This window comes from Mustelus asterias, unplaced genomic scaffold (genome assembly GCF_964213995.1).
Source record: "Mustelus asterias unplaced genomic scaffold, sMusAst1.hap1.1 HAP1_SCAFFOLD_4782, whole genome shotgun sequence".
Classification (NCBI taxonomy): domain Eukaryota; kingdom Metazoa; phylum Chordata; class Chondrichthyes; order Carcharhiniformes; family Triakidae; genus Mustelus; species Mustelus asterias.
In genome coordinates, this window is record NW_027594725.1 from 1 (window position 1) to 13654 (window position 13654).

Below are 13654 nucleotides of genomic sequence, written 5' to 3' on the forward strand. Positions count from 1 at the left end.
GGGGCAGCAGCTCGATCCTGCAGGGGGGGGCGCGCGGGGCAGTGGCTCGACCCTGCAGGGGGGCGCGCGGGGCAGCGGTTCGACCCTGCGGGGGGGGGCGCGCGGGGCAGTGGCTCGACCCTGCAGGGGGGCGCGCGGGGCAGCGGTTCGACCCTGCGGGGGGGGGCGCGCGAGGCAGTGGGGTGGTCACGCACGTGGGCCAGCACCGAGTCATACATTGACTCAGTCAGTTCAGGTTACTCCGCAGTGAACAGGAATAAGCCCCCAGCCACTCAGTGTTAAACCCACTCACCTCAACAATTACATGCTTATTTGTCACAGTTTCTTTTGATTCTCCAGGTTTTGTTTCCTGGCTGCATTCATAGTTATAATAAAAGATGCCAGCTCCTCTGCCCCTTCCCCGCAATGCACCGCATTGCTGCCGGCCTCTCCACGGGAAGCCACCAAATCCTCTCCCTCGCCCCCTTCCATTGCCCTGTCCAAAGTTGCTGTTTCCCACTTGATCCGATTGCAGGACGGCTGTGGTGGCTTCATGTCCCTCGCTGTCAGCTTTGCCTCGCATGACGGTGTCTGCACCGGTGGGTTTGCTTTCACTTTCAGAATCTTCAGAGTCCGAGGAAGCTTCAGATGAACTTCTCGCAGCGTTAGGGTCACCAGTTTTAGACAAGCCAGATATTCGTTCTACTGAAGATAGAGTTCCAGGCTTCAGAGCGAATGCTTTCTTTACCATGGGTGTCTCAGGGTCACTGCTCGGTGAGTCAGAGCTGCTCTCTGCCATTTCTGTGGTAATGTTAGGCTGCACGGGTCTCTTCCTGTTTCGAGAGTTGGGACTCTTCTTTGCTGAGCTGCCCTTGCCCTCGCTCTTGGTGATGGTGCCAACTGTTGCCAGCTGAGGATTCTTTGGTGACAGATGGTCACTCTCACTGGACAAACTCTTGCTGTCCATCGCCTGTGCTCTGGCCTTTCTCTGTGATGAACAACTATTTGAAGCATTCTTTCCTTCCCCTTGTTTAGAGAGGGGAATCACGGCAGTGGGTTCTGAGAGAACCTTCTCTAAAGATTCAGGCCTGGCTCTTCTGTTGGAATGATCTCTACTGGTTTGGTCTTTGCGAGATTTATCTTTTTTCTTTTTATGTTTCTTTTGAATATTATCATTTCCATCACTTTCTGTCTTCTTTCGTTTCTTCAAACCCTCTCCATTTGCCGCTGAAACAGTCTCCGCTCTGGAATCGTCTCTCTGCTCGCTGCTCAGTCCAGCAACTCTTCTTTTCTTTTTGTGACCACTCTCACTTTGTGACTCATGTTTGTCAGCTGACTGCTGTCGGCGCCTCTTCTTTAGCTTCACACTCGGCCAATCTGGGGAGTTGCTGTTCACAAACCCGTTTTCTGTTATCAGCTCCTCCTGTTGCACCCTGCAAAAGATGAACAGATAGTGAAATTACTTCAGTCTTTCATAACTCGAAAGAGAGTTGACACTGCACTCAAGCAGTCTGCAGATGCTTGCCACATTTAGCTGCAAATATGCTGCATTTAACTAAGCTGACCCTGATAATGCCAACCCCAGCAAGGTGAAAGTCACAACAGACACATCAACAACTTGCACTGAATATAGCACCTTCCATACAGTGAAACATCTTCAGTGTTTCACAGGAACATGGAGACGATTTGACACTGAACTACATCAGCAAATACTCGGGCAGGTAATCAAAAGCTCAGCAGGTTTAAAGGAGCTTCTTAACAAGGAAGCAAGGGGTAAGAAGTTGAGTTTTCAGGAGGCATTTATAGAAGTTTCTGATTTTAGCACCTGAAGGGACAAGTTGTCAATGGGAAAGTGATTAAAATCAGTGATCTACACGAGGCCAGAATTAGAATCACAAAAGGTTAACGTGCAAGTTCAGTAGGTAATAGAGACAGTTAATGGTATGTTGCCTTTATTTCAAAGGGAATGAAACTATACAAAACACGAGCTACCCCACACCTGGAACACTGTCAACAGTTTGATCCCCTTATCTACGGAAAGATATACTGGCATTGGAGGCAATCCAGAGAAGGTTCACTGGGTTGATCCCAGGTGTGGAGGGATTTCCTTATGAGGAGAGGTTGAGCCAGACTCATTTCAATTGAGAAGAATGAGGGGTGACATTATTGAGACAAATAGGATTACTACAGGCCTTTGACAAGGTACCGCATGGTAGGTGGTTGCATAAGGTCAAATCTCACGGGATCCAGGATGAGGTGTCTGAATGGATACAAAATTGGCTTCTTGCCAGAAACCAGAGGGTGGTTGTAGAGGGTTGTTTTTCAAACTGGAGGCCTGTGACCAGCGGTGTGCCTCAGGGATCAGTGCTGGGTCCACTGTTATTTGTCATTTATATTAATGATTTGGATGAGAATATAGGAGGCATGGTTAGTAAGTTTGCAGATGACACGAAGATTGGTGGCATAGTGGACAGTGAAGAAAGTTATCTCCAATTGCAACGGGATCTTGATCAATTGGGCCAGTGGGCTGACGAATGGCAGATGGAGTTTAATTTAGACAAATGCGAGGTGATGCATTTTGGTAGATTGAACCAGGGCAGGACTTACTCAGTTAATGGTAGGGTGTTGGGGAGAGTTACGGAACAAAGAGATCTAGGGGTACATGTTCATAGCTCCTTGAAAGTGGAGTCACAGGTGGACAGAGTGGTGAAGAAGGCATTCGGCATGCTTGGTCTCATTGGTCAGAACATTGACTACAGGAGTTGGGACGTCTTGCTGAAGTTGTACAAGACATTGGTAAGGCCACACTTGGAATACTGTGTACAATTCTGATCACCCTATTATAGAAAGGATATTATTAAACTAGAAAGAGTGCAGAAAAGATTTACTAGGATGCTACCGGGACTTGATGGATTGAGTTATAAGGAGAGGCTGGATAGACTGGAATTTTTTTCTCTGGAGCGTAGGAGGCTGAGGGGTGACCTTATAGAGGTCTATAAAATAATGAGGGCCATAGATCAGCTTGATAGTCAATATCTTTTCCCAAAGCTAGGGGAATCTAAAACTAGAGGGCATAGGTTTAAGGTGAGAGGGGAGAGATACAAAAGGGTCCAGAGGGGCAATTTGTTCACATAGAGGGTGTTGAGTGTCTGGAACAAGCTGCCAGACGTAGTTGTAAAGGCGGGTACAATTTTGTCTTTTAAAAAGCGTTTAGACAGTTACATGGCAAGATGGGTATAGAGGGATATGGGCCAAATTCGGGCGATTGGGACTAGCTTAATGGTTAAAAAAAAGTGCAGCATGGACAAGTTGGGCCGAAGGGCCTGTTTCCATGCTGTAAACCTGTATGACTCTATGACTCTAATAGAATACCTATAGTAAAGGAGGCCATTCAGCCCAACAATCCCACCCAGGCCCTATCCCCATAACCCACGTATTTACCCTGTTAATCTCCCTAACACTAAGGGGCAATTTCGATGAACTGGTATCTGTTCAGCTTTTACAAGGTGCAACAGGAGGAGCTGATAACAGAAAAGGGGTTTGTGAACAGCAACTCCCCAGATCAGCCGAGTGTGACTCTTCTTTGCTGAGCTGCCCTTGCCCTCGCTCTTGGTGATGGTGCCAACTGTTGCCAGCTGAGGATTCTTTGGTGACGGATGGTCACTCTCACTGGACAAACTCTTGCTGTCCATCGCCTGTGCTCTGGCCTTACTCTGTGATGAACAACTATTTGAAGCATTCTTTCCTTCCCCTTGTTTAGAGAGGGGAATCACGGCAGTGGGTTCTGAGAGAATCTTCTCTAAAGATTCAGGCCTGGCTCTTCTGTTGGAATGATCTCTACTGGTTTGGTCTTTGCGAGATTTATCTTTTTTCTTTTTATGTTTCTTTTGAATATTATCATTGCCATCACTTTCTGTCTTCTTTCGTTTCTTCAAACCCTCTCCATTTGCCGCTGAAACAGTCTCCGCTGTGGAATCGTCTCTCTGCTCGCTGCTCAGTCCAGCAACTCTTCTTTTCTTTTTGTGACCACTCTCACTTCGTGACTCATAACCTGCACACCTTTGGAGTGTGGAAGGAAACCGGAGCACCCGGAGGAAATCCACACAGACACGGGGAGAACTTCCCAAGTCACCCAAGGCCGGAATCGAACCTGGGTCTCTGGCGTTGTGAGGCAGCAGTGCTAACCACTGTGCCACCGTACTGCTGAGTGAGTTTGACAGCATAGATGTCGAAATGTCATTTCCCCTTGTGGGAGAGTCTTGGACCAGAGGGCAATAATCTGAGAGTAAGTGGCCACCCATTTAAGACAGAGGAAGGATTTCTTCATTTGATTTATTGTCACATGTATTAACATAGTGAAAAGTATTGTTTTTTGTGCGCTATACAAAGCATACCGTTCATAGAGAAGGAAACACAAGAGTGTAGAATGCAGTGTTACAGTCATAGCTAGGGTGTAGAGAAAGATCAACTTAATGCAAGGTAGGTCCATTCAAAAGTCTGATGGCAGCAGGGAAGAAGCTGTTCTCAGGTCGGTTGGTGCGTGACCTCAGACTTTTGTATCTTTTTCCCGATGGAAGAAGGTAGAAAAGAGAATGTTCGGGGTGCGTGGGGTCCTTAATTATGCTGGCTGCTTTTCCCAGGCAGCGGGAAGTGTAGACAGAGTCAATGGATGGGAGGCTGGTTTGCGTGATGGATTGGGCTACATTCACAACCTTTTGTAGCTTCTTGCAGTCTTGGACAGGGCAGGAGCCATACCAAGCTGTGATACAACCAGAAAGAATGCTTTCTATGGTGCATCTGTAAAAGTTGATGAGTCATAGCTGAGATGCCAAATTTCTTTAGTCTTCTGAGAAAGTAGAGGCGTTGGTGGGCTTTCTTAACTATACTGTTGGCATGGGTTGGGACCAGGACAGGTTGTTAGTGATCTGGAGACCTAAAAACCTGAAGCTCTGAACCCTTTCTACTTCATCCCCATTGATGTAGACAGGGGCATGTTCTCCACTACGCTTCCTGAAGTCAATGACAATCTCCTTTGTTTTGTTGACATTGAGGGAGAGATTATTGTTGCCACACCAGTTCACCAGATTCTCTATCTCATTCCTGTACCCTCTTCTCTCAAAGACTGGTGAATTCTTTACCACAGAGGGCTGTAGAAGCTGGGTTGTTAAATATGTTCAAGGCTGAGATAGACAGAGTTTTAATCAGCAAGGGAATCAAGAGTTATGTGGATATCCATCGACACTTCCCGCTGCCTTGGAAAGCACAATTAAGGACCCCACACACCCCGGACATTCTCCCTTCCACCTTCTTCTGTTGGGAAAAAGATACGTCTGAGGCCATGTACCAACCAACTCAAGAACAGCTTCTTCCCTGCTGCCATCAGACTGTTGAATGGACTTACCTTGCATTAAGTTGATCTTTCTCGACACCCTAGCTAGACACACCTCAGGAAGGACATACTGGCACTGGAGCGGGTCCAGCGGAGATTCACACGGATGATCCCAGGAATGGTAGGCCTGACATACGATGAACGTCTGAGGATCGTGGGATTATATTCATTGGAGTTTAGGAGGTTGAGGGGAGATCTAATAGAAACTTACAAGATAATGAACGGCTTAGATAGGATGGATGTAGGGAAGTTGTTTCCATTAGCAGGGGAGACTAGGACGCGGGGGCACAGCCTTAGAATAAAAGGGAGTCACTTTAGAACAGAGATGAGGAGAAATTTCTTCAGCCAGAGAGTGGTAGGTCTGTGGAATTCATTGCCACAGAGGGCTGTGGAGGCCGAGACGTTGAGCGTCTTCAAGACAGAAATTGATAAATTCTTGATTTCTCGAGGAATTAAGGGCTATGGGGAGAGAGCGGGTAAATGGAGTTGAAATCAACCATGATTGAATGGTGGAGTGGACTCGATGGGCCGAATGGCCTTACTTCCGCTCCTATGTCTTATGGTCTTATGACTGTAACACTACATTCTGCACTCTCTCGTTTCCTTCTCAATACTTTTCAGTACCCCAATACATATGACAATAATAAATTAAATCAAAGCCAGGAAGGTGGAGTTAAGGATTATCGTATCAGATTGGTCATCATTTAATTGAATGGCAGAACAGACTCGATGGGCCGAATGGCCCACTTTTGCTCCTGCATTTTATGGTTTTATGGAAACGTGCTGAAAATTTGGAGACTTGTCAAACTCTTCCCCCATCTTGCTCCTCCACGGTCCCCATTCCCTCCCCCTTCTCCCGTGCCCCTATATCCCACATCCACCCATGTCCTCCATATCCCCGCCCCGTGCCCCCATCCCCTGCACCCCCCCGCGCCCCCATCCCCTGCACCCCCCCGTGCCCCCATCCCGTACACCCCCCGTGCCCCCATCCCCGACACCGCCCCGTGCCTCCAACCCCTACACCCCCCCGTGCCCCCAACCCCTACACCCCCCCCCGTGCCCCCATCACCGACAACCCCCCGTGCCTCCAACCCCTACACCCCCCCCGTGCCCCCATCACCGACAACCCCCCGTGCCTCCAACCCCTACACCCCCCCCGTGCCTCCAACCCTTGTACCCCCCCCCCGTGCCCCCATCCCCTGTAACCCCCCCTGTGCCCCCATCCCCTGTACCCCCATCCCCTGTACCCCCCCCCCCGTGCCCCCATACCTCCCGCCCTACCCCCGGTAGCCTCCCACCCCCCTCCCGTGCCCCCCCCTTCGGTGCCTCCCCCCCCCCGTACCTGACACAATCGTTGTCCCGGACCAGCTGGACGCTCTCGTTGGGCGGGAGCAGGCAGCTGTCCACGAACAGATGGAGGCGAGTGCGGCTGCTGAAGCCGAAGCGCTGCCGGATGATGCTCTCCAGATCGGCCACCACCCGGCAGTGCTCGGGCTGCAGCAGGAACCAGCACATGCGGGCCACTGGCAACAGCGGCGGCGGGTAATCGAAGGCCAGGCGGAGGCGCAGCGCCGACATCTTAGACCGCAGCTGCGCGCGCAGCCCGGGGCGGGGCCAGGCAGCTGACCCTCTCTCCCATTGGCTACTGCCCGGTGACGTCACCGTATCGGTGATCAGATTGGCTGACGGGCCTGTCAATCAGCAGTGGGGCGGGGCAGGCCGTTTCCATGGTGACCGGGCTCAGGATGGGGAGATGCTGATGTTGGACTGGGGTCAGGACTGGGGTCAGGACTGGGGTCAGCACTGGGGTCTGGACTGGCCTCACACCAAGGGAAAGGCCACAGGTTTATCTGGTAGCACAAGACACTAGCTTTCAGCGTGCTGCTCCTTCATCAGGTAAGTGGGAGTTCAGTTCACACACAGGGCAAATAAAGACACAAACTCAATTTACAAAATAATGATTGGAATGTGAGTCTTTACAGGTGATCAAGTCTTAAAGGTACTGCAGGAAAGGATGTCCTGAAGCATGGTACATTGGGGAAACCATGCAGACGCTATGACAGCGGATGAATGAACACCGCTCGACAATCACCAGGCAAGACTGTTCTCTTCCTGTTGGGGAACACTTCAGCGGTCACGGGCATTCGGCCTCTGATCTTCCGGTAAGCGTTCTCCAAGGCAGCCTTCACGACACACGACAGTGCAAAGTCGCTGAGCAGAGACTGATAGCCAGGTTCCGCACACATGAGTACGGCCTCAACCGGGATCTTGGGTTCATGTCACACTATCTGTAACTCCCATGACTTGCCTGGGCTTGCAAAATCTCACTAACTGTCCTGTCTGGAGACAATACACATCTCTTTAACCTGTGCTTAATGCTCTCTCCACTCACATTGTTTGTACCTTTGAGACTTGATTACCTGTAAAGACTCGCATTCCAATCATTATTCTGTAAATTGAGTTTGTGTCTTTATATGCCCTGTTTGTGAACAGAACTCCACTTACCTAACGAAGGGGCAGCGCTCCGAAAGCCAGTTGGACTTTAATCTGGTGTTGTGAGACTTCTGACTGGGCTCAGCCAGGTGAGGTCACCGCAGAGACTGCCAGAGGCCACTCAGCTCTTTGCACAAGAGGACCAACCTTCTGGTCTTCTGACAGTGCAGCACACCCTCAGTGTGAATCGAATCACAGAATCCCTACAGTGCAGGAGGCCATTTGGTCCATCAGGTCTGCACCAACAACAATCCCACCCAGGCCCTACACTTGTCACCTCACATATTTTCTCCAGCTAGTCCTCCTGACACTAAGGGGCAATTTAGAACAAAGAACAAAGAAAATTACAGCACAGGAACAGGCCCTTTGGCTCTCCAAGCCTGCACTGACCATGCTGCCTGACTTAACTAAAACCCCCTACCCTTCTGGGGACCATATCCCTCTATTCCCATCCTATTCATATACTTGTCAAGACGTCCCTTAAAAGTCACTACCGTATCCACTTCCACTACCTCCCCCGGCAATGAGTTCCAGGCACCCACTACTATCTGGGTAAAAGATCTGCCTCGTACATCTCCTTTAAACCTCGCCCCTCGCACCTTAAACCTATGCCCCCTAGTAATTGACTCTTCCACCCTGGGAAAAAGCTTCTGACTATCCGGTCTGTCCATGCCTCTCATAATCTTGTAGACTTCTATCAGGTCTCCCCTCAACCTCTGTCGCTCCAGTGAAAACAAACCAAGTTTCTCCAACCTCTCCACATAGCTAATGCCCTCCATACCAGGCAACATCCTGGTAAATCTTTTCTGTACCCTCTCCAAAGCCTCCACATCCTTCTGATAGTGTGGCGACCAGAATTGAACACTATATTCCAAGTGCGGCCGAACTAAGGTTCTATAAAGCTGCAACATGACTTGCCAATTTTTAAACTCAATACCCCGGCCGATGAAGGCAAGCATGCCGTATGCCTTCTTGACTGCCTTCTCCACCTGCATTGCCACTTTCAGTGACCTGTGTACCTGTACACCCAGATCACTTTGCCTATCAATACTCTTAAGGGTTTTGCCATTTACTGTATATTTCCTATCTGTATTAGACCTTCCAAAATTCATTACCTCACATTTGTCCGGATTAAACTCCATCTGCCATCTCTCCGCCCAAGTCTCCAACTGATCTATATCCTGCTGTATCCTCTGATGGTCCTCATCGCTATCCGCAAATCCACCAACCTTGGTGTCGTCCACAAACTTACTAAGCAAATCAGTTACATTTTCCTCCAATTCATTTATGTATATCACAAACAGCAAAGGTCTCAGCAATGATCCCTGAGGAACACCACTTGTCACAGCCCTCCATTCAGAAACACACCCTTCCACTGCTACCCTCTGTCTTCTTTGACCGAGTCAGTTTTGTATCCACCTTGCCAGCTCACCTCTGATCCCATGCGACTTCACCTTCTGCACCAGTCTGCCATGAGGGACCTTGTCAAAAGCCTTGCTGAAGTCTATGTAGACAACATCCACTGCCCTACCCTCATCAATCATCTTCGTCACTTCCTCGAAAAACTCGATCAAGTTCGTGAGACACGACCTCCCCTTCACAAAACCATGTTGCCTCTCACTAATACGTCCACTTATTTCCAAGTGAGAATAAATCCTGTCTCGAAGAATCCTCTCCAATAATTTCCCTACCACTGATGTAAGGCTCACCGGCCTGTAATTACCTGGATTATTCTTGCTACCCTTCTTAAACAAAGGAACAACATTGGCTATTCTCCAATCCTCTGGGACCTCCCCTGTAAGAAGTCTCACAACGGTGATTATTAGGTTTGTTAGAGAATATAAAGACTGACAAATCCCCAGGGCCTGATGGAATCTATCCAAGGCTGCTCAGGGAGACGAGAGATGAAATCGCTGGGCCTCTGACGCAAATCTTTGTCTCTTCACTGGACACAGGTGAGGTCCCAGAGGATTGGAGGATAGCTAATGTGGTCCCGTTATTTAAGAAGGGTAGGAAGGATAACTCAGGAAATTATAGGCCGGTGAGCTTGACGTCCGTGGTGGGGAAGTTGTTGGAGAGGATTCTTAGAGATAGGATGTATGCGCATTTAGAAAGGAATAAACTCATTAACGATAGTCAGCATGGTTTTGTGAGAGGGAGGTCATGCCTCACTAACCTGGTGGAGTTTTTTGAAGAAGTGACTAGAATGGTTGACGAGGGAAGGGTCGTGGATGTCGTCTATATGGACTTTAGTAAAGCGTTTGACACAGATCCTTATGGTAGGCTGGTGAAAAAGGTTGGATCTCACGGGATAAAGGGGGAGGTGGCTAGATGGGTGGAGAACTGGCTTGGTCACAGAATGTGGAGATGCCGGCGTTGGACTGGGGTAAACACAGTAAGAAGTTTAACAACACCAGGTTAAAGTCCAACAGGTTTATTTGGTAGCAAAAGCCACACAAGCTTTCGGAGCTGCAAGCCCCTTCTTCAGGTGAGTGGGAATTCTGTTCACAAACAGAGCATATAAAGACACAAACTCAATTTACATGAATAATGGTTGGAATGCGAATACTTACAACTAATCAAGTCTTTAAGAAACAAAACAATGTGAGTGGAGAGAGCATCAAGACAGGCTAAAAAGATGTGTATTGTCTCCAGACAAGACAGCCAGTGAAACTCTGCAGGTCCACGCAACTGTGGGAGTTAAAAATAGTGTGACATGAACCCAATATCCCGGTTGAGGCCGTCCTCGTGTGTGCGGAACTTGGCTATCAGTTTCTGCTCAGCGACTCTGCGCTGTCGTGTGTCGCGAAGGCCGCCTTGGAGAACGCTTACCCGAATATCAGAGGCCGAATGCCCGTGACCGCTGAAGTGCTCCCCAACAGGAAGAGAACAGTCTTGCCTGGTGATTGTCGAGCGGTGTTCATTCATCCGTTGTCGGAGCGTCTGCATGGTCTCCCCAATGTACCATGCCTCGGGACATCCTTTCCTGCAGCGTATCTTGCATCCTTTCTTACGCTGCAAGAAAGGATGTCCCGAGGCATGGTACATTGGGGAAACTATGCAGACGCTGCGACAACGGATGAATGAACACCGCTCGACAATCACCAGGCAAGACTGTTCTCTTCCTGTGGGGGAGCACTTCAGCGGTCACGGGCATTCGGCCTCTGATATTCGGGTAAGCGTTCTCCAAGGCGGCCTTCGCGACACACGACAGCGCAGAGTCGCTGAGCAGAAACTGATAGCCAAGTTCCGCACACACGAGGACAGCCTCAACCGGGATATTGGGTTCATGGCACACTATTTGTAACCCCCACAGAGTTTCACAGAGTTTCACTGGCTGTCTTGTCTGGAGACAATACACATCTTTTTAGCCTGTCTTGATGCTCTCTCCACTCACATTGTTTTGTTTCTTAAAGACTTGATTAGCTGTAAGTATTCGCATTCCAACCATTATTCATGTAAATTGAGTTTGTGTCTTTATATGCTCTGTTTGTGAACAGAATCCCCACTCACCTGAAGAAGGGGCTTGCAGCTCCGAAAGCTTGTGTGGCTTTTGCTACCAAATAAACCTGTTGGACTTTAACCTGGTGTTGTTAAACTTCTTACTTGGTCACAGAAGACAGAGGGTGGTGGTGGAAGGGTCTTTTTCCGGCTGGAGGCCTGTGACTAGTGGTGTTCCGTGACTAGTGGTGTTCCGCAGGGCTCTGTATTGGGACCTCTGCTGTTTGTGATTTATATAAACGATCTGGAAGAAGGTGTAACTGGGGTGATCAGTAAGTTTGCGGATGACATAAAATTGGCAGGACTTGCAGATAGTGAGGAGCATTGTCAGAGGCTACAGGAGGATATAGATAAGCTGGAAATTTGGGCAAAGAAATGGCAGATGGAGTTCAATCCTGATAAGTGCGAAGTGATGCATTTTGGTAGAGCTAATGTAGGGAGGAGCTATACGATAAACGGCAGAACCATAAAGGGTGTCGATACGCAGAGGGACCTGGGTGTGCAAGTCCACAGATCTTTGAAGGTGACGTCACAGGTGGAGAAGGTGGTGAAGAAGGCATATGGCATGCTTGCCTTTATAGGACGGGGCATAGAGTATAAAAGTTGGGGTCTGATGTTGCAGATGTATAGAACGTTGGTTCAGCCGCATTTGGAATACTGCGTCCAGTTCTGGTCGCCACACTACCAGAAGGACATGGAGGCTTTGGAGAGAGTACAGAGGAGGTTTACCAGGATATTGCCTGGTATGGAGGGGCTTAGTTATGAGGAGAGATTGGGTAAACTGGGGTTGTTCCCCCTGGAAAGATGGAGGATGAGGGGAGACTTAATAGAGGTGTATAAAATTATGAAAGGCATAGATAGGGTGAACGGTGGGAAGCTTTTCCCCAGGTCGGTGGTGATGTTCACGAGGGGTCATAGGTTCAAGGTGAAGGGGGGGCGGGGGGGGGGGAGGTTTAACACAGATATCAGAAGGACATATTTTACACAGAGGGTGGTGGGGGCCTGGAATGCGCTGCCAGGCAAGGTGGTGGAGGCGGACACACTGGGAACATTTAAGACTTATCTAGATAGCCATATGAACAGAGTGGGAATGGAGGGATACAAAAGAATGGTTTAGTTTGGACCAGGGAGCGGCACGGGCTTGGAGGGCCGAAGGGCCTGTTCCTGTGCTGTATTGTTCTTTGTTCTTTGAACACCAGGTTAAAGTCCCACAGGTTTATTTGGTAGCACAAGCCACTAGCTTTCGGAGTGCTGCTCCTTCATCAGGTAAGCACTTACCTGATGAAGGAGCGGCACTCCAAAAGCTTCCCACATGCCAGTACTGACCCTCTGACAGTGAGGCACTCTCTCAGCACTGACCCTCTGACAGTGCGGCACTCCCTCAGCACTGACCCTCTGACAGTGCGGCACTCCCTCAGCACTGACCCTCTGACAGTGCGGCACTCCCTCAGCACTGACCCTCTGACAGTGCGGCACTCCCTCAGCACTGACCCTCTGACAGTGCGGCACTCCCTCAGCACTGACCCTCTGACAGTGCGGCACTCCCTCAGCACTGTCCCTCTGACAGTGCGGCACTCCCTCAGTACTGACCCTCTGACAGTGCGGCACTCCCTCAGCACTGACCCTCTGACAGTGCGGCACTCCCTCAGCATTGTCCCTCTGACAGCGCGGCACTCCCTCAGCACTGACCCTCTGACAGTGCGGCACTCCCTCAGCACTGACCCTCTGACAGTGCGGCACTCCCTCAGCACTGACCCTCTGACAGTGCGGCACTCCCTCAGCACTGACCCTCTGACAGTGCGGCACTCCCTCAGCACTGACCCTCTGACAGTGCGCACTCCCTCAGCACTGACCCTCTGACAGTGCGCCACTCCCTCAGCACTGACCCTCTGACAGTGCGCCACTCCCTCAGCACTGACCCTCTGACAGTGCGCCACTCCCTCAGCACTGACCCTCTGACAGTGCGCCACTCCCTCAGCACTGACCCTCTGACAGTGCGCCACTCCCTCAGCACTGACCCTCTGACAGTGCGCCACTCCCTCAGCACTGACCCTCTGACAGTGCGGCACTCCCTCAGCACTGACCCTCTGACAGTGCGGCACTCCCTCAGCACTGACCCTCTGACAGTGCGGCACTCCCTCAGCACTGACCCTCTGACAGTGCGGCACTCCCTCAGCACTGACCCTCTGACAGTGCGGCGCTCCCTCAGTACTGACCCTCTGACAGTGCGGCGCTCCCTCAGTACTGACCCTCTGACAGTGCGGCACTCCCTCAGCACTGACCCTCTGACAG

General features: G+C 50.2%; 1 protein-coding gene across 1 annotated transcript; it reads right to left on the reverse strand.

Moving 5' to 3' along the window:
- Nucleotides 1-111: 111 nt before the first annotated feature.
- Nucleotides 112-6973, reverse strand: LOC144491233 (uncharacterized). Its single transcript, XM_078208913.1, has 2 exons — nt 6711-6973; nt 112-1412 (listed from the first exon to the last, which is right to left on the reverse strand). The coding sequence occupies exons 1-2, from the start codon at nt 6944-6946 to the stop codon at nt 227-229; spliced, it is 1422 nt and encodes a 473-aa protein (XP_078065039.1). The 5' UTR covers nt 6947-6973; the 3' UTR covers nt 112-226.
- Between the last annotated feature and the right edge of the window lie 6681 nt (nt 6974-13654).